Source organism: Xiphophorus hellerii, chromosome 16 (assembly GCF_003331165.1).
Source record: "Xiphophorus hellerii strain 12219 chromosome 16, Xiphophorus_hellerii-4.1, whole genome shotgun sequence".
NCBI lineage: Eukaryota > Metazoa > Chordata > Actinopteri > Cyprinodontiformes > Poeciliidae > Xiphophorus > Xiphophorus hellerii.
Window position 1 is genome coordinate 1,670,980 of NC_045687.1, and position 19,751 is coordinate 1,690,730.

General features: G+C 38.0%; 1 protein-coding gene across 1 annotated transcript in view; it reads right to left on the reverse strand.

Moving 5' to 3' along the window:
* The window catches only part of grin2ca (glutamate receptor, ionotropic, N-methyl D-aspartate 2Ca), a 53,027-nt gene that overhangs the window by 14,208 nt on the left and 19,068 nt on the right, over positions 1 to 19,751 (reverse strand). Inside the window, exons 3-5 of the mRNA XM_032588083.1 lie at positions 10,784 to 11,385; positions 5,284 to 5,398; positions 724 to 935 (exon numbers count right to left, since the gene is read on the reverse strand). Coding sequence (XP_032443974.1) covers positions 724 to 935; positions 5,284 to 5,398; positions 10,784 to 11,385 — 929 coding nt within the window. The remainder of the gene's footprint in view (positions 1 to 723; positions 936 to 5,283; positions 5,399 to 10,783; positions 11,386 to 19,751) is intronic.

The window sequence follows — 19,751 nt, forward strand, 5'->3', positions numbered from 1 at the left end:
GTCTGCAGAAGATCTTTAAGTTTTATTAGTAGGTGCAATGACAAATTCTGCAAGACAACAAATTGTCCCAGAAATTATTGCAATAACCAGTAATTCCACTTTCAAGTAATGCATTGATAGTACAATAATAATGCAATTTTGTACATAGCATTTCATACTGGAACTGCAAGATATTTTGAATGTCTAAAATAAAACACAACCACAACCATAAATAAAATTAATTATAAAGTCTCTATAAACAAAATTGCCATCAGAATAGAAATTATCAAGCTCACTTTAGTTTTTATGTGATTGATTAATTGCGACAAGCTCTGAAAATAAGCCACTGTCCCCGTTTGCTCTGCCGTCACAGATGGCTAAAAACAGTAATCCCGCTGTTGCAAACGTAGTTACAAAAATTGATCTGCCAAAATCAGCTGGTCAGGCTTTTTAACAACTATTGATCGGCCAGAAAAGTGCAACCCTGGCGGCTTTCTCTTTGTAATTTGTTTGGTTTCTAATTGTTCCATTCAATTGTATGCTGAAAATAATATCATTTAAGATTCAAACATTTAAGATTTATTAAGAAGCACAAAGTATTTTATTATATTGAAAATCAGTTTTTACCTCAATGTTTAACACTATAAAGCAATGATGACTAATGTTTGGGGAAAATCCATGCTTGTCTTAAATAATAAAAACGTAATGTAAAATTTGTAAAGTTATTTTTATCAGTTAACTTACGCCTCTGTCTTGTTGGACTGTCGTCGGCAGGGTACAGTGTTGCTAACACAAGTACCAGTCACAGGGTCCACTGCCTCCACAATAACAAAGGGCCGCTCCTCCAGTGTAGCCACAGTCAGGTGTCTGTAATCTGACACCGGCTCTAGGTAGGAGCCAAACCGCGGCCACACCGGGTATCTCATCTGCAGGATTCCCATCTCGTACGTCCCCACCTGAAGGAGTGAAGACAAGAAGGGTGAATCAGCAGGAGGCAGTGAAACAGATGGCACTCATAATACTCAGCTGTTCCAGAAAAAGGCCAAAGACACCAAAAGCATGTGGAAGAATGCCTCAGATGAACAGATTTGAATGCTTATGTATTGAAGAGAAACGTGAGAAATAAGCCATGTATTAAACTAATGAAACTACTTAATCCTCTACAGTGTTCATCCTTAGCTGTGAGCTGAGGTTTTAAAGGGTTTTGATTTTAGGTCACAGAGTTTGTAAACAGTATAATTAAAGATCCAAATGAAACTACAGCAGTTCCAGCCTCTTCTAAATTAACAGTGAGAAGACTTTAATTAGACGTTGATGTTTAATCAACCAGATTATCTCAGAAGCCTTTATCTTTTAGTAGCTGTCCCTTTGCTACTGTTGAAATTACTTAGGAAATGTATGTCATTCTGATTTGTACACATTATTTTAAACTAAGCAACTGGATATGCAGTAAGTTATAAAACAGTCAAGTGTAAAAATAGTCCCACTTAGTTGAGGAAATTGACCAATTTCATATGTAGATTGTCACATGTGCCATTTCTTTCATTATAATCTGCATGTTCCCAGTTATTCTTGTAGTAGAAAGAACCGTGGGGATAATCAGCCATAAAACAAAGAGCAGCTGTTTAGGATGTTTTTAAGAGAGCAGTAACTGTTTTTCATTGTTTGTTTATATCAGAGCAATATGACATCATTGTAGCTTCTTCTTTTCTACAAAGCATTTTAAACACTAGACTTAAATTTCACCTTTACATTTGTGATAATCAATGTAAATGTGAACTAGTTCTGCTATTTCACATTAAAACACTGCTTCTCTAAATGTCAGTAACTTCCCGCAGATAAACAAAATTGTTTCTCTTCCAGCATAATCTCTGTTGTTTGTGCAGGAAAGAGTTTGGCTTGTCACAATGAAACGAAAAAGGGTGGAAAAATGGAACATGGGGAGAAGTGCAAATATCTCATTTCTCCTTGGACTTCAGTTATTCTTCTCTGCTGCCAGTCATATTGACCATTCTTACTGTTTGACTGTTGCTCCACTTATGGGTATTTTGTCGAAGAAATCAAAATTTTAAATTACCGAAATACTCTGGGGGGAAAAAACGGCTCCCATTTGATTCCCAGACTTCATTGTTTAGTAAAATATCCTCAACTTCATACAGTGAACAGCAAAAATTAGTGTAGGTTATTTCTAAAAAGCAAAGGATATATTGAAATATAACGTGACCCAAGTGGTTAACAAAATTATAAACAAAGCCTATAGTGGCTATATAAGTTTAAAGATAAGGTACATGAATAGTTATATTTTTTCCCCATTTTTCAAAAATCCATTTTCAGCAAAGAGGCAATAATTTCCATTTCTGTGTTCATTACAGATAAACATGGAATGGCATTGTTGGATATCCAGTTGCTAGATAACGGTTCGGTCAGGACTAATTCTCCTTTCGCTTTGCTGCCTTTTTACTCCATTTTGTTTTCTTTCTTTTCATCTCCCCCATCAGTCTTCACAAGTCACTTTGACCTTTTGATCACCTGAATGGTTTATTGTGGAAACTTGCCGGGTAACAGAAACCGCTGGTGATAAGAACATTGCATTAACACAGATTTATTAGGTGAAAGGTGAGCCATATAGTGTCTCATTTTTGTATTTGTTGTGCGGCAAGACCTGGACTGAAACAAGATATGAATGAACTAGAGATGTAAACAAATAATTAAGTAGTTATCGCATGATGATTTATTAAATTAAAATTTGTTTAATTTGATTGATTTAATGTCTGTTTAAATGGACCTTCTTTTAGTGTTATAGTATGGCCATCATCCTACAGAGTGAGCCGCTGCTCATCCTTGATGAGTTGATAGTTGTAAAACAAAGGTACCCAAAGTCGGTTCTCAAGGCCCGGCATCCTGCATGTTTTAGTTCTCTCCCTGGGGGTAGTAACAACCTTCTCAACATGTCAATATTCTTCTTAGGCCTTCTCGTGAGACATCATTTGATCCAGGTTCGTTAAACCAGGGAGAGAACTACAACATGCAGAATGCCGACCCTCAAGACTTTGGACACCATTGTTGTAAAAGAAATAATAATGGTGGAAGCATTTCAGAACAGGAAAGTGAAATGGTCCAAACACATGTGGGATGCAAAATGCACGTTATGTGGTTCTGTTTTGAAATGTAAACAGAACAAATTGTTAATGTGCTAAAAAAAGTGGAGTGCATAATGCAAAATACAGCCCCGCCCCCCCAAAAAAACTGTAACATGATGGAAAAAGACATCATGGCAATAAAAATGGTTGATTTTGAAGGTTTTCATGAGTTAATTTACTTAATGGAGCAGAGTTTTAACATTCCTCTGAGAGCAACCAGAACCAGGTGCTACAACAAGAAGGAAGCTGAATTTGAGGCAAGACTAACAGTAGTTATCATCGCAAGAAATCTAATCACCACTGATTAGATTTCACTGATGGCAAAGAGCTAGATCACAGTTTCTGTTCACTTCTTTAACACAGAGTGGACAGTAAAGTCTGCGGTCCTGAACATCTGTCTCTTCATGTGGGATTAAATGTTTCACATTTTCTTTTTATTTTATTTTTTTTTCTGTTTAGCAACCTAATATTTTGTTACATTTTGTAAACAAGTCTAAGTTTAGTAATGTAAAAAACTACTTATTCACCCAGTATTTAATATACCTGACACAAAATTAAAATAATATGTTATGGAAAGATGGTCGGCCCATTATATACAAGAGAATACTAATTTTTAAGAAAATGGCAGTTATCAATTAATTGCTTTCGATTAATGCACTAATTAATAACTTGCATCCCTAGTATGAAAATTATATTACGATCTGGCTGCATGGCAGCGTGTTGAGGAAACTGGATAAAAAAGGCAATCCAAAGGTGGAATTGATTTTCAGCTTGCAGTGAAAATAAGCCCAAGGCAACAGAAAGTTAAACACAGAAAATAGATTGCCTTCCACAGCTTGGCTGGAATTTAGTGAAATGAGCAAAATATTGTTCTGTGCGAGAATAAGATTTTCTTTTTCTGGCTTGAAAGGTTTACGTAAAGGTCAGCATGGTGGAAATAACGAGAGGAGAATCAATGAAGCTGCAACTTGGGTTTAAATCTTACATTCATATGAAAGAGGTTCATGTCCTTCCCAGAACTTTACGGTTCAGTCACTTTATATCTTTTGAATGCCACACAAATACAAACTGTTTTATTTGTAGCTTTCTCTGCGGCGGGGAAGAGTGATCAACTAAAATATTTAATTTGAAAGCTTCTTCACTCCATTCTGCTCCTTACATGTTTTTAAGGTAATAATTAAACTTGGTGTCATTTTTTATTTAGTAGTGATTTTTTGTCAGGTGTACAAATATTGGAAAGAATACCTTCTTTCCAATATTTGGAAAGAATATATTCTTTCTCCAAGTTATCTCCAAATATTGGAAAGAAGTCATCTTCCTTTTAGAAAGAATATTGGAAAGAAACTGTTAAAGAATCCTGTTTTTTCCCCAACAAACTGTAGAACAATTGAAACACACACATTGCTCCAGTATTTTACTATGCATTGTAATCTTGAAACATTTTACTCAGGATTAATGACTTGGTTTTAACAATAAACCAAACTGTCACCCAAATGGTTGAATTGAATTGTATTTATTATCCTAAAATGTTAGATTATAAATCTGTTTTTTGTGGCATTTCACGGTCCATTTATCAGTTTTGTAGCATATTTTATTTTATAAAACTATGATATATTTATAATGCTGCTGTACATATAATCTCATAACAAGAAAATTAATTGCTTCTCTTTGGAGCATCGATTCTCACAGTATTTCTTTTGTTGTGAAAACTTTTCTAATTATGTGCAAGTAGTTTTGGTTGCCATTAGCGCCTAATAACTTGTTGATGTTTAAGAAATATTGCACCTTAAATTATACGTATAACATAATATGTTTTAAATTACCAGCGGATGTTATTATGAGTATGTTTCAAGCACCTCGTTCACCACTTTGGCTACATTTTGCTCTCGTCTTTTAGCAAACTGATGAAGTGCAGTCACTTGACTCTGTTGTCTTTCTGTTGTCCTTTTAGAAAGGTTGGAGTCTGAGTGTCTTAAGTGTATGTGTGAGAGGGAGGCAATGCTCCATTAGTTGTTTCATTGGTATGAGGAAAGTCTATCTTCTGCTTCAGAACCAATGGGCTACAGCTGCAGAGTACCTCCTCTGTTTTCCCATTTTATGAGTTGAAACTCATTACAGAAGTTATTTTGAAGAGAAGATTCTGGGAAATGAGCACAAAGCTTACCTTGTCCCACTGTCTCTCTCTGTCCAGAGTGATGACTATCATGGCTGGGTTCACCAGGTAGCCATTACTGTTGAAGGAGAAATCATTGTGCTCCCATGTTACATTCAGCATGTGTCTGAAGGAACAAAGCAAACAAAAGAAGATGATCAGTGACTTATAAAAGCAGATAGATAAACATAGAGCTAAGAGTGCATTTTTAAATGTCATTCTTGTAAATGTAGGCAAGATATTAAACTTCAGCTGTAGTAGAGTTGTAAAGCATTTAATCGAAATGCTACACATCGAATAAGGATGCATTCCCACCAGCCCTGTTTGGCTTGCTTTAATCAAACTCTGGTCGGTTGTCTAGAAAGTCCACTTTATTTGGGGAGGAGTGTATCAAACTCTGAAGCGGACTAACTCTATTCTACCTACAAACCTTGGTCTTGTTCGGTTTAAGTGAACTCTATTGTGGTTCGAATGCATATGTGAACTCCAAGTAGACTGGAGGCCGCTCTAGAAGCAGGAAGCGGACTACAGCTCAGGGCATTCTGGGTAAATACAATCGAAACAAATGTGAGAGACTTGCTTTAGCAGAAGAAATGGCTTGTGGTCTTTAGCTGAAATCCTCCAACTGCTAAAATGTGACATCACTCAATTTTTGTTTATGTTTTGTGAAGACGGAAATTGCGCTCAGTGTCTTTTTAAGAGGTTTTTGTCATTTCCTTCAGTGGTTCTTGGTGCAGTTCCTCCACAGATGAGGAGGGGATCAGGTTGCTCAAAGGGTTTGGTTGGTTTTACACAGTGCAGTGTGAAAGAAAGCCACAGCAGCTAGAGATGGAACAGATGTTGCAGTTTTGGTCGCCACCAAACCGAGTCAACCGAACTCAGGTGGGAAACCTCCCTAAGATTAATCCCCATTTTCTCCCTCTAAAACATAATCTTTCCCCCCACATCTCAGTCACTACAAAGTTATCAAACCAGTCAAACCCATTGTGGAATTTGCAGAATTTGTATGCATGGGTCTTGCGACACAATATCCTATCCATTATTATGTCCAAGCTGTCATTTGCAAATGTAATACGGCACACATTGATATTGCAGTGACATTTAGGAATTGATGTATTTTGCAGCTCTGATGTCTGTAGTTTAACTCAGACTGCAGGTTAAAAAGGAAAATAGTGAATTAAACTGGAACAGACTATCGCTTCAGCATCAAGCTGTAACTGTTTTATCAGGCAAATGGGAAAATTTTTAAATCCTTAAATACCAACCACTCAAAGCACTTTACACTTTCACACTCAGCACAGATCACTAGAAAACTTGGGGTTAAGTGTCTTTGTCCAGGGGAACACCAACATGCAACAGGAATCAAACCCACAACTTTCAGGTTGTAAAAGTCGCCATCGGATGCTGTCGGTGGCTGTTTAGATTTAATTGAAATTTTCATTATAATTTTTGCTCTGTAGATGAGTGCAGACTCAGATGTTTGTTATTGTCCAGGGTAAGACATTGTTTGAATTTGAATGGTTCTGATTTCAATTCTTTGTTTTGATTCTGGTTCCTAATGAGATTTTATTCAGCTGCACTATTGAGAAATTGGTCTCAATAGTCATTAAAGCAGGTCCGTTGACCTGCTTTAATGACCCACGTTTTATTGCACTGCAGTTTTGGTTCTACTCAGTTTATTGTAAATTAAAGACTTTTGACGTAAAACAGCTGAGTCTACTGTTCAATAACTTAAAGAAACTGAAGTTTAATTTCTAAATCAATTAGAAAGTTGTTCATCAGTATATGAGATCCGAGTGACATTTACACTTAATGATGAAATAGTTTTCATTTATTTTTAGTTTTAGAATTTTGTCTAGTAGACTTTACTTCCTCTGGCAAGATTAGTAAAAATGATCAACTGCTTCTCTATCTACAAGTTTTCCCTTGAGTTTTGGAGTTCATTTGGGACTCTTTACCCATTTCTGTGTAGAAAACTCATCTCAGTTCCCTGATTGATTTAGCAGCTGCTTCTGATCCTCTTGTTACATCACTCACATCTCCTGTTGCGATAGACGTGTGGCACAGGGCTCTCACCTCACACACCACTCCAGCAGAGGCGATGAAAGCCCAGTGGGAGGAGAACAGCCCACAGCCCGGTGTGTGTGAACAACGTGTTTAATCTGGCAGTGTGCGATAATCTTATTAACAGGTGAGCTGAATCATTATCAAAAGATTCTCTCATCCAGAGAGCAGAAATCCAACAACAGAGGATGCTGCTCACGTTTGATCTGACTACAATGAGATGAGATCTGACGATAAAGCTAATTGAAAGCGCTTTGTTCCGTTTCGCTGACCCAACTTACTCATGTTTCTGAACACGTGCCTGCTGGGTCTAAATGTGTGAACGATATTGTTTGTACTGTATCAAAGGTAGTGATTATTTTCAGTTTTTTATAAACGGTTCAAGTTTTATCTCCGAAGACTCTGTTGACCGAAGTGAAAATTGCTTTTGACGTCACAGGGAGAGAGTGATCGTCCGTAATGAAACACGAGCCTCTGATTATGGTCAATAAATGGCCCTTGATGATCATCTGTAACAGGTCATATAAACATGAGCAGACAGCACTGTCCATTCTCCCTGACTAACTTGAGCTTATATGAGTCAAAAGCTGCTGCTGGGACTGTTTTTTTTCTAACTATTCTCTTTGCTGATTAAAACATTTTTTCCAGCAAAATAGGATTTTCTCTGTGCTCCACGGCACAGATGGCGTCATATTGCTCTTTTGGGCATGGCTTTACTGATGGAAAGCCACACCCCTATCCACTTTCACTACCCCTCCCTCTGACTAAATTACCTCACAGTCTCCAATAGACATGCAGTGATTAGTGCTGAAGAGATGGATGACAGCGGTGCAGAGGACACCATGAAATATGCTTCATCACAACAGACGGGAAATCCTAAATCAATACAGGACTGCTGACCACTTTTTACCTGTTTGTTTCTTGTAAAGGCAGCAAAATCACTTCAGCTCCATGTAGACGACTCCTGACGCTTTATGATTCAGCTATGCTTTGCGCTGTACTTGCCTACCAAGATGGCACGGATCACTATGTATATTACAATGACAGTATTAGCTTTGTTTCTTATCTGTGCTTCCAACACTTGCTGTGATATTTGGCGTCTTTAGCACTTTAACTTGGAAGTGTGATCATCTGCTGCAGGGAGGCTCCATCCAGCAGCCCTGCAAGTGTGAACCCCTGACACCGGGAGCATCTATGGTGATTCACTTTTCAACTTCTGTTTTGGACGTGTGGCGACCACAAAAGTGTGACATTTGTGTTTATGACTTGAAATTGTTAATACAAGTTCTGTACTTTATTTTGGAGAAGAGTTTTTCTTTATTTTTTTTAATGTGCTCTGTAACATTTACTCCACGCCAGCAGGGGGCGGGTGGCGGTTTTGGTGTCCTGCTTGTATTTTCCCTCATTGCTGCATGACACTTGAGGTTAACAAGCCGTTTCCTCGTCTTTCTCCTGTTCTTCAGGTGGGTAAATATGCGAATAGGTTTTTAATCCAGTAATTAGACATGCTGGAACGTATTTGGAATATTTGTGAACGTATTTGGAATAGTTATGTACTGTATTAGTTATTCAGTTTTTGACTTTGTGTCGTTGTGTTCGAAGAAAGTAACTACGCACGGTGTACATGCTAATATTAGCCATTAGCCAAGTCTGTTTAATACATGCGCTTCACCCACTTCAGGTTATGCTGGAATAACCGTTAGAAACTGAAGAACTCTATGTCTATTTTTCTGTTTTGGCTTTTGTAAGGTCCCCACCACCAGTGTTAAAATAGTTCTTTTACCATTAGGATTCAGGATGGAAAAAAAGCGAATTTAAAAATGATGTTTGGTTCTATTAAGGACTTTAGTTTATTGAAGGTCAAATGCAGTACTGTCTTAAGTTAAAAAGTAGCTGGTTAATGTAACCACTGTCTAATGCGTTTCATTTGGGATAAACAGCTTAGAAAGCTAAGAAGAAGAATGAGTGGATATGTGTTTAGGAAAGAGATGTTTGTTTTGTCGCTAAAAGATGTTTGTTTTTGCCACTTATGGACACTGAAATGTATTAAAAAGGTTGAACTTTGAATATATAAACTGTAAAGAAAGAAACTCAATACAACAAGTATGTTTGGATGTAAAACTTGAATAAATTGCTGCATGACACTTGAGGTTAACAAGCCGTTTCCTCGTCTTTCTCCTGTTCTTCAGGAGTATATCTGTCAACAGCGGTGCTGTCGCTACGGTACCCGTTACAGACGCACAGATATAATCTAGTGTGGCGTGAGTGTGATCATGTTCTGAGTTTGTAAAAAAAAAATAAAATAAAATAAATTTGCCAGCTTTAAATGAAACTGAGTTAATACCCAGTTATTGGTTGTTAGTCAAAGGCAAAGTGTTTTAGAAACATGAAGGACAATGTACTAGTTTGCTACAAATTTGTTTATTAAGTAGTTGGTATTGTAGTGACCTCAAATATTTAGATATTTCTACTCTGCACTTTATACATCGGAGATAATAATTTTACTGTTAGAATAAAAAAATAAAAAAGGGATTTCATGCTGATTTTATTACCAATACCGTATGCTACATTAATAGTTGAAATTGTAGGAAGTTGCCTTAAAGCACTACTCAAAAAAGACAATGAAGTCAGAAGTACAGAAACCTTCAGGTTCATTACTGTCAGACATATCACTGTCCTCTTCAGAAGCTTTACATCTGCAGCTCCAGGCCAATGTAGATCACAGAAAACAACTTGGCCATGGAGGAGTACATTTCTTACCAAAAACAAAAACATTTGGCCTGAGAGCAAAATGCCTCTATGGGTTATATAAGTTGCAGACTCCTACTATATCCTGTGAGAAGACACTGAAGTCAGGAAAGTACTAGTCAGTTAGATAGATAGATCTAGTTAGATAGATGTTAGATATCATTTAGTGATTAATATAATTACCTTAAATATTTAAATTACCTTAAATAAGGAAACTTGTGGAAACCTCTGCTAGACAACAACCCAAAGTTAAAAAAACTCAAAGTCCTGGTTTCAGAAGCGGTTTGAGTTCAGCCAGAGTGAAACTCTTTACTTCAAATGTAATCAGAAGCCTACTATAGATTAGCTTATTTACGGTTTTACATGTATTTAAAATAAGTTAATCACGGTCATCAAACATAGCTGTGAGAGAAATGCATAGATGCTTGATTTGATCATATATTTTTAATTTAATTATATTTTTTTATGCTTTCATCGAAAAAATTAGGGAACAAAATAACAAAAATAACATTTTAGTCAGTTTTTTAACATTAAATGAAATTTAATGTGGCAATAATAAACCCAAACTTTTTATCTTGAAAATAAATTTTCACAATAAATGATAGATGTGACACCCCTCTCCCCCCCTTTTGTATTGTATGTAAATCTTATTAACATTAAAAATACGGGGTTCAGATTAGACTTTAAGACAGTGTCTTACCTGAACAACGTGTCGTTGATGGCAGATTGTTTGACGGGGTTGTGACAGTCGCTCTGGCCCTCAGGGATGAAGCCTCTCTGCTTCCTGAAGCTCTGGACACCTTTAACCACAATGGCTACCCCATCCCGCACCCTCTTCCTCAGACTCATCCTCCAGCGGTCTGTGATGATGCTAATCAACCCCACTGGGAAGCTGTCAGGTGGCGGGATGTCTGGGTTTCCCACGGCCATGCTGGGGATAATCCAGATGTAGCCCGGTCCTATTAGTCCAACTTCGGTTGCTAATGAAAAAAGGTACTGTGCCTCTTCGTGGGAGCAGTAGACCAACAGGACCTGGGCATCAATCTGCTGCAGCAGCCTCCGGGCTCGTATGTCGTTGGTGCTGTCAGCCGACATGTCGAAGGACAACACGTCCTGCAGGTCCCACATGAAGTAGCTGGTGTCTGTGAAGGACTTGATATAATCCACGTAGGCTTCGTAACCCGGGTACAGGCTGGTTATGACCACAAAGCTGTCCCAGTTGTACTCCTCCATCACCTTGAACATGCCGTTAATCTGCTGCTCGATGGAGGAACCCAGTTGGAGGAAGTTGGAACCTTCACCCTGAAGTAAAGGAGAGAAACATGGCGTCATTTTCTTCACTTAGCCTGTTGGTCCTGTTCAAATAAATACAGTGTTATTTTATACACAGACTCTAGAATAAAATCTGGAGGACCTTTTTGAAGACAGCATTCTTTAAACCTCTCGCGGTTGCATACAGTATATTGGTAGGGAAGCCGACATATGTAACCTTGTAAATGAGCAGCAGGAAACGGGTTGTCCCTCAGACCGTCAATTCCCGAAACACACAAAAAAAATTGTAATTGTAGTGCATGTGGGATTTGTGCACAATGTAAAAAATCTTGTGGGGTCCAAATAGTCAAATCTCTTAAGAAGGTTAAACACAGACAGATCACACATTTTGAAGTGTGCAAACCATCCATTTGTTTTGGTAGCAGGTAAACTTTCTCTCGCTATTTAATCACTGAATGGCTTGTCACCAAAATACACTTAAGATCTGCTGTTGTGCCAACCTTCCAGAACAATCAGGTCTTCTGGTTCTGGTTCTGGTTCTGGTCTGCTCTGCATCCTCAGAAGCAGAACCAAACATAGGGAAGCAGCATTCAGCTTTTATTCACCACAAATCTGGAACAAATTTCCAGAAAACTGCAGCTGAAAGTTCATTTAAATCACTGCTCAAAAGCCACCTGTTAGAGTTGCTTTTGATTTGTAATAACTGGAACATTGATCAACATATTTGATTATTTTTGATGATTTAGATTTTTATACTTCTAAAAGCACTGTGAACTGTCTTGTTACTGAAATCTACTATACAAATAAACTTGACATAAACCTTCATGACATTTTTCAAGCTGCAAACACCAGGCTGAACAAAGACAGATGATCAGCGCATGTTTTATCTGTCGGTTCTGAAAATGTTTTCATCTTGGAAGATGAATTGCCATCGCTCTGTTCAGAAGTAGAGATCAGACCAAAAATGTGATTTCCCTACTCTTCGCTATTGTTACGGCCCGGCTCGGATGGCCGCAACAAAAAATAGGGAGGACACGGCAAACCCAACGGTTTTTAACCCCTTCAGAGGCATTTATTAAAAACACAAGGTGTCAGCTGTGCCAGCGCCGCCTCCGAGTCCGGATCTGGTCTGCTTCTGGTTCTGTTGTCGGCCAGCCACACATCCCGATTAATGGAACGGCGCTCCTTATATACCATCCCGGTGTGGGAGGCACCTCCCACAATCAAGGACCTAATGGATAAACAGCCTGCACTATACAGCACACACACAGGACAGCACCGCAGGGCCGTCACAGCTATAAGTCTCCTCCTACAGTGTGAACAGTCACAATTCCACTAGATCGGTTATTGTATAATCAGTGAACTAAAAATTCAGACCAAACATTTTTTTGCCTCAGAAAGTGGAGTTTTAGTCCTGGTGTTAAATCTCTAGAGTAGCCCCTCCTGACCGGTTTCCCTCCCCGGGGAGAACCCTGCCTACCCCGAGCACCGAGTCCTCGCTGCTCAGGCGGTGGAGGGGTCAGGTGTCCCGAGACTGCTTGGCAGCCTGTGATAGTATTCTTTCCGACTCCCTGTTGTCCTTGACGGGTTTAGCTGTCTTGTGATGAATTAACGTCTCACAGTTTCAGACGACACGGCTAAATCCAGCCTCTGACTGCACCATTGTTTTTCTGTCACTGTTTCCTCACACAGCGAAGGAAATGATGGAATAAATACACCTTTCATGCACAGTGCATTTTCTTTAATCCAGAAGAACTTAACTTACTCCCCTAATAAAAGCAAACTGGCAATTAAAATAATTTAATTTCTTTGGCAGCTACTTCATTTTTCATTTCATTAAATCAGCCCAGAGCTCATATATTTTCCTTAAAATGGTTGCTCCTTCTGTGTTCGTCTATTGGACACTCAGTTATCAGCGCATTTAGTGGGAGCTGGTTCTGCCTGGTGTACCCACTGTGGACAGAGATGGATGAGGCGAACATTTACGTTTGGTGCAGAGATTTCATGCAGGTTTGTACAACCTGAGAAATCCACTCCTCCTGCTGCAGATCTGTCAGTGCTACAGCCTCAATCAGCCTGTTCCCTCACTGACAGGTGCTGGGCTGTCTGGTAGTGTCTACGAGGATGTCTGGTTTTGTTTTTCTTAGTAATTCCTTCATGCTCCTTTGCACATGGAGCCACAAAGTACCTTTAACTCCTCAGACCTGGACAGCTCAATTAGCAGAGGGCAGACAGATGGCTCGGTCCAAATGAGCCCGGGGCATTACCGCAGGCACTGCTGCAGCTCAAAGCCCCAAGTCACGACTGTCTTGTCAGAGTGCAGAGCGCCGGCCGAGGAATCAAAGGATGCGAGGAATCATTTACAGAAAATGGAAATTTAATTCTCCGCCAGGGATGCTGGCTCGATGGGAATGCAAATGTTAAGAGTTGGATAGACCTGAAATGAACAAATTGTATGACATTTCTGTTTGGTAAAAAAAAAAGTCTAAATATCCCCTGTTAAAAATGATATTTGACGGGGGATATTTATACTCCCTTTCAGTAGATCCTATGAATGCTAATATTAGGCATTTGAAGGGATATATTTATCAGGAAAATATGCATGTGAAAACTAGCTTTCCCCTTTTAAAATAAAATAAGTTTGTACGGGTGCTGCTCATAAAAACATTGCACTTTTTGCTTATATTGTAACATAACAACCACATGCTGGGAATATACAGCAGACTGCTTCATGGAAATTCATGTGCAGGACATAATACATGTTTTATTTTGGAAACAATTTTATTATCTCTATTTAAAATCTTACTGTACCTCAAGCTCTATTTCTCCAACTCGTGTTTCATGCTGCGGCGCTGCATGAGGTTTAAACCAATTTGCTAAGTAATTACACTGTTTTTACCTGTCCCAGTATGTCTCAATACTGTAGATGTGATCTTTATCTGACTTGCATACATTTTTTCCCCTTGCATCTAAATTATTAGTCTGATTAACAACATAAGTTCTATTGAGCAGAAATTTCCTGCTATTTCTCCTTAGTTGGGTAAAATAAATAATAAATTTGCCAGCTTTCAACTGGACGTTTTTCCACTTAGAAGACATTCGGCCCTGCTGTCTGAAAGTGCCTGCTATCAAACATAATGCAATAAATAATGAAAAACCTTCAAGCAGGAATTAAGGAAGTGAAATATTAAACATTCATAGTTCCAAAGATGAATTTAACTATAACAACATAGAGTTATGTTTGTTCACAAACATTTACACTTGATGTTTGCTTTCATGTTTGAACATAAAACAATGTTTCAAAGCCAATCCCACAGTCACACCCACACACACACGGCCCTTCATGGAGAGAGTGACTTCTGGCGACGTCTCCTGGTTGTGACATATGTGTGCCTCCGCCACGCAGCAGGAAGTGCCCTGGCAACAACTTCCTGTGCTGCTGACATCACACAGATCCTGCATGACAGACTATCCTGGCATTTCTCACTAAACGTTAGATTTTCTCTCCGTTTATCAATAATCAAATTAAAATTGATGAACTATAAAGTTACAGACAGAAACCTGCTAAGCTCCAGAAACTCTGCACTGACCTTCACAATGAGACTTTCATTTTTAGTATTTGTGACATTAAAGGTGGCTAAATCTTTTTCAATGTCCTCTAAAATGAAGCACTCAAACACTTCCAACCTCTGTTCACATCCCAGTCTTTCACATTTCAGTGCCTGCAGAATGAAGCTGGACTTCATGCATGTCCACTGACCGCCAACACTGCTCCTCGCTCCCTGTTGGCTGCTGCTTATCAGTGTTTTAACACTGTTGCCTTTAGTTGAGATAAGTCTGGCTGCAACAGTGCAGTCAGTTTTAAAATGCAGGATGTGGCAGCGGAGAGAAGTGAGTTCAAAAAGTAGAAAAGACAGACATAAAAAAAGAACTGCTCTAGTTTAGAGAACCGCCTCAGGCTCTTGTTCTTGCAAGACTTACATTTTGTTCTCTTATTACACTCTGGTTCGCAGGATGGGATGTGTCAGTCTGCAGAAAGGATCCTTTAAAGAATGCTTTGAAGTTCAACTTACAATATCAAGCTAATTTTTAATGATTGGAGGAAAATTGTTCATATATATATATATATATATATACAGTATATATATATATATATATATATATATATATATATATATATATATATATATATATATATATATATATATATATACAGTATATATATATAAATATATATATATATATATATACCTGCACTTTTGACTGCTAAATTACATTTGAAGCACACCAAATGTCTGTTTCCCAATCACATTAGCCCTGCCATTTTATGACAACCCTACTGGCAAAATCAAAGCTTTCTCTTTTAAGTTGACGTGTAGCCGTCTGGTTGTTTTAACCTCTAAGACCAACAGCCTATAATCTAATGTTACAGAACAAAGTAAAATGGCTTAAGAAAAGGAATCTGATCAGCCTGTAATATCCACCCGTCACTTTCCAAGATTAGAATTTACTTCTAGTGATGCATTTAAAAGTGAGTGAGCTTCATTGGTTTAACTGCTTCTGACAGCGTCACATAATTCAACTGTGATATGAAGATAAAAGCTGTCAGATAAATATGGTAAGATGAAGAGGGCAATTTTATTTTTCTCTGAAATGTGCAGAGGAGTTGATATCAAGCTAAGCACACCTAAAACCCCAATATAATTACCTTCATACTGATGTTTACTTTTATAAATTCACATATTGATGCTTTGTACTTAAAACAGCCACTGCAACTGCAGGATATTTACAGTACTATTGAACATCTGTGCTTTATGTTGTAGTTAAAATCTAACACTCTGAACAGCTGTTGAACCTACAGTTCACCCAGAAAGTATTCAAGCACCTCATTTTTTCTGCATTTTATGTTACAACTTTATTTCAAACTGTAGTAAATGACACTCCTTTGTCAAACGTCTTTACAGAAATACCTTGTTATGACAATTTCTCATTTACGTCAGTATTCACAACCTTTTCTTGACACTTTGTTGATCCACCTTTGGCAGCAGTTCCAGCCTCAGGTCTCGTTGAATCTGATGCCATTAGCTCAGCTCACTAATCTTTAGGCAGTTTGGCCAACAGTTCTTCTCTGCTGTTCTTCTCAAACTCCATCAGATTGGATGAAGACGTCCATCAGTCATTTTCAGATCTCTCCAGAGTTGTTCAAACAGATTCAAGTCTCTGGTTTGGCCCATCTGGATCCTTCTCCAGATTTGTACCTTGAGACAATCTTGTCTTTGAAATGTACAGACAATTCCTTTGATTTCATTCTTGGTGTTTGACCTCTGACCTGCACTGTCAACTGTGGGACCTAATATAGACAGGTAGGTGCTATCCAAATCAAGTCCAATCAACTGAATTCACCAGAACTGGACTAAATCTAGACTTGGCTACCATGAACACCAGGATTTCTTTCAGTGTCAATCTGTAGGATGTTCTTGATTAATTTGTTCTTGGAATTTAAACTGTTAACTTGCCTTCTTGCAATACATGTTTTATTTACACATTTTATTTAGTATTTCATTCATTTTATTGTTGAACTGACAGTTCTTGATTTGGTAACTGGTACTAATTGTAACACAGTAAAACAGTCATCTCTGTGTTGTTAAAGGTCAGTGATAATAATCTGGTCCTTGCTGCCTGTTGTGTAGATGTAGTGAATATAGAGTGAATGATTACCCAGTGCCTCACAAAATTAGGAACGGATCTGGTGAGGCATGTCAGTCTGGAAGCTGGTGCCACAGCGGGGGTGAGGAGATTACGTTCGCTTTCCAACAGGGACACTCCACATTAATAACACGTTCAATACTTTTCTGACAGGCAGCTTTAATGCCTTCACTAGACGGCATATATTAACAGCTTGAAATTCTTTTACTGTCTAATTACCAGTAAAGAGCAGTGATTTATTTCAACACCTACCATCTTATTTCTTATTACACGTGTTTATTCTGCAAGTGATTATGATTGATTTGCTCTGCCTGCATTTGAGTTAGAATTGCTTCAGTGTAAATGAGCAGCAGGAGACATTAACTGATGAGTAAAACCTCTTTCATTACCTTGGAGGAGCATGCTGATGGCTACATCACACAGCAGCTCTGCTAAAATGGCTGCAGCTGATGAGGGAGATGTTTGAAAACGCGTGAATTATGGAAATCATAAAGATCTTACTGGTGTTTACTTGTTTCTAATTAAACAAATGAAGGGTAAACACTAACACTACAGGAAGCGAGGGTTTGAAATGATTTGATTATGATAAACTGAAACATAAATTTTTTGACTAAAAATGAAATAAACTTGTATGTTTTTCACTGAGAAATGTTCACTGAGAGGAGAGCGCTTCCACCTGAACCTTTCATCCAGACTGCTGAAGGTTCGTTTTTGACTTGAGGAAACTCACCTCCTGTTTGCAAACCCCATTAATGCAGATTAACTGCAAAATCATCTCAGTGCTCTATACAGGACAACATGTCTCTCCCACTTAGAAGCAACTTCTCTCTCTCTCTTTGTGGCATATGCTGTGAAGGGCAGATTATGGGGAGAAAAACAGAAACTAAAAAAGGGATTTGGTTCAAATGGGTGTGGATTACAACTCTCACTGAGTTTCTGGAGGAAAAATCCCCCTCAGGGCTGAGCTGTCTGGATACAGGCTGTTTAAATGCATTCAGTTTGGAAATAAACATGCACTATTTAGTCCATTTTATCTAAAATCAGGTGATTAAAATAATGAGATACTAAAAAAAGAACAAAATACTTTCTCTGAATTTGATATTATCTACTAATTTCACTTTTAGTTAACAAGTGGATTAAATTTCATATTACTTTTTAATATTAAGACTTATCAGTTGAGTTTATTTGTACAGCTGATTTCAGCAACACCGTTCATATTGCTTTAAATTGTTAAAACATAAAGATTTATAAATTCATGTCAAGCAGCAAAAACAATTACTTGAAATAAGTAAAGAAATTAAACATTCAATATTTTAAAAAATACATTTTTAGGGTTAGGCCGACTTTCTTTTAAATTTATTACCACAAAATCATGGGTGCTGAAAATTTTAATTTTTGGAGAATTTTAATTCCTTAATAAAGTTAAACAAAGTTTTCCCACCTGGTTAAATAAACATAAAAAAAACATTGGTTCTGTGACAAATTAGCCTGGTAAAAACCAGCCACTTGTTTTACGCTTTGCTTCATACGGAGGGTCTGGACCCTCAGATATGGAGAGACTATTGATTACTCAAGGGTTGGATCTGTGTTTAGCCAGTCGCTTCCATTTTGCTTTGACGTATATAAACGCGAAACCTAAACATTTCTCGTTTCATCTCTAATTGCTCAGTATTTGGAATTGTGAATGGCATCCTTTACTTCCTCTGTTGCCAAACTACAACCATAGATAGGTTGCAATTCAAAAACAACCCAGAAATTCAAAGTCATTGTTCACAACGTCTGTTCACTGATTGGCCAGGATGAAATGCATCCTGAGAAATTGAGCTCACTGGGACAAATCCCAGATGGAGTACTGAAAAAAACCAGCAGGATGAAAACAAACCTCCATGTAATCTAAAATAGAAATTATTTTTACCACCCAGTTTGGCTCCTTTGTTATAAACAATAGATTGGTCTGACAGATATTCAGAAAAACAACCAATACCTGAAACTTTGAGATCAATAATCTGCCCATACAAAGTGGGTTTGATGGCTGATTACCAGAGCACAAATGATCAACCACTATATGGCAGAAAGCAGCTAAACAGAAATGAAGCCCTTTAACCTGACTTGGCATTATATTAGAGCCAGGACTGCTTACAGACAGATGTTGTCGGTTAAAAGTAGATGCAGCTCGGTGTGCTGGAAATTAGATAAACAATCAACATTTAAAGCAAAATAAGCCGTAAGGTCAGACACAGCCTAGCAGACGGCTGCACAAAGATCAGAATAAAAGCTGCTTTACAGAGAAGCTGGATTCTTTTTTATGGACAGGATAAACAAGTTCATCATTTGACCCGGTTGTCTTTTAAAAGTTCTTTATAAAACTGAAGACCAACTCTGCTCCTTGTTTATCAGCTTAGCTGCTCTGCTTAAAGCCAAGTTTCAGTTGTGAAGCCTCCAGCCGTCTCCTGAGTCTCCTGACTTCTTTTGTCAAGATTATCAGACAAACTGCAGATGAAAATGGATCAAAACAAGCTAAAATCTCTCTCCTCCAGTGTAACTCTTGTAAACTCCCTTATTCAGAAGGTTTTAAGCATCCTGGAAAGCTTAGGGGTGACTAAACGTCCAGCCAGTTATACAAAGTAGTCTAAAGATTTCTTTGGAAGTTTAGATCGATCATAGTGATGTATGCATATCTTATGGTGCAT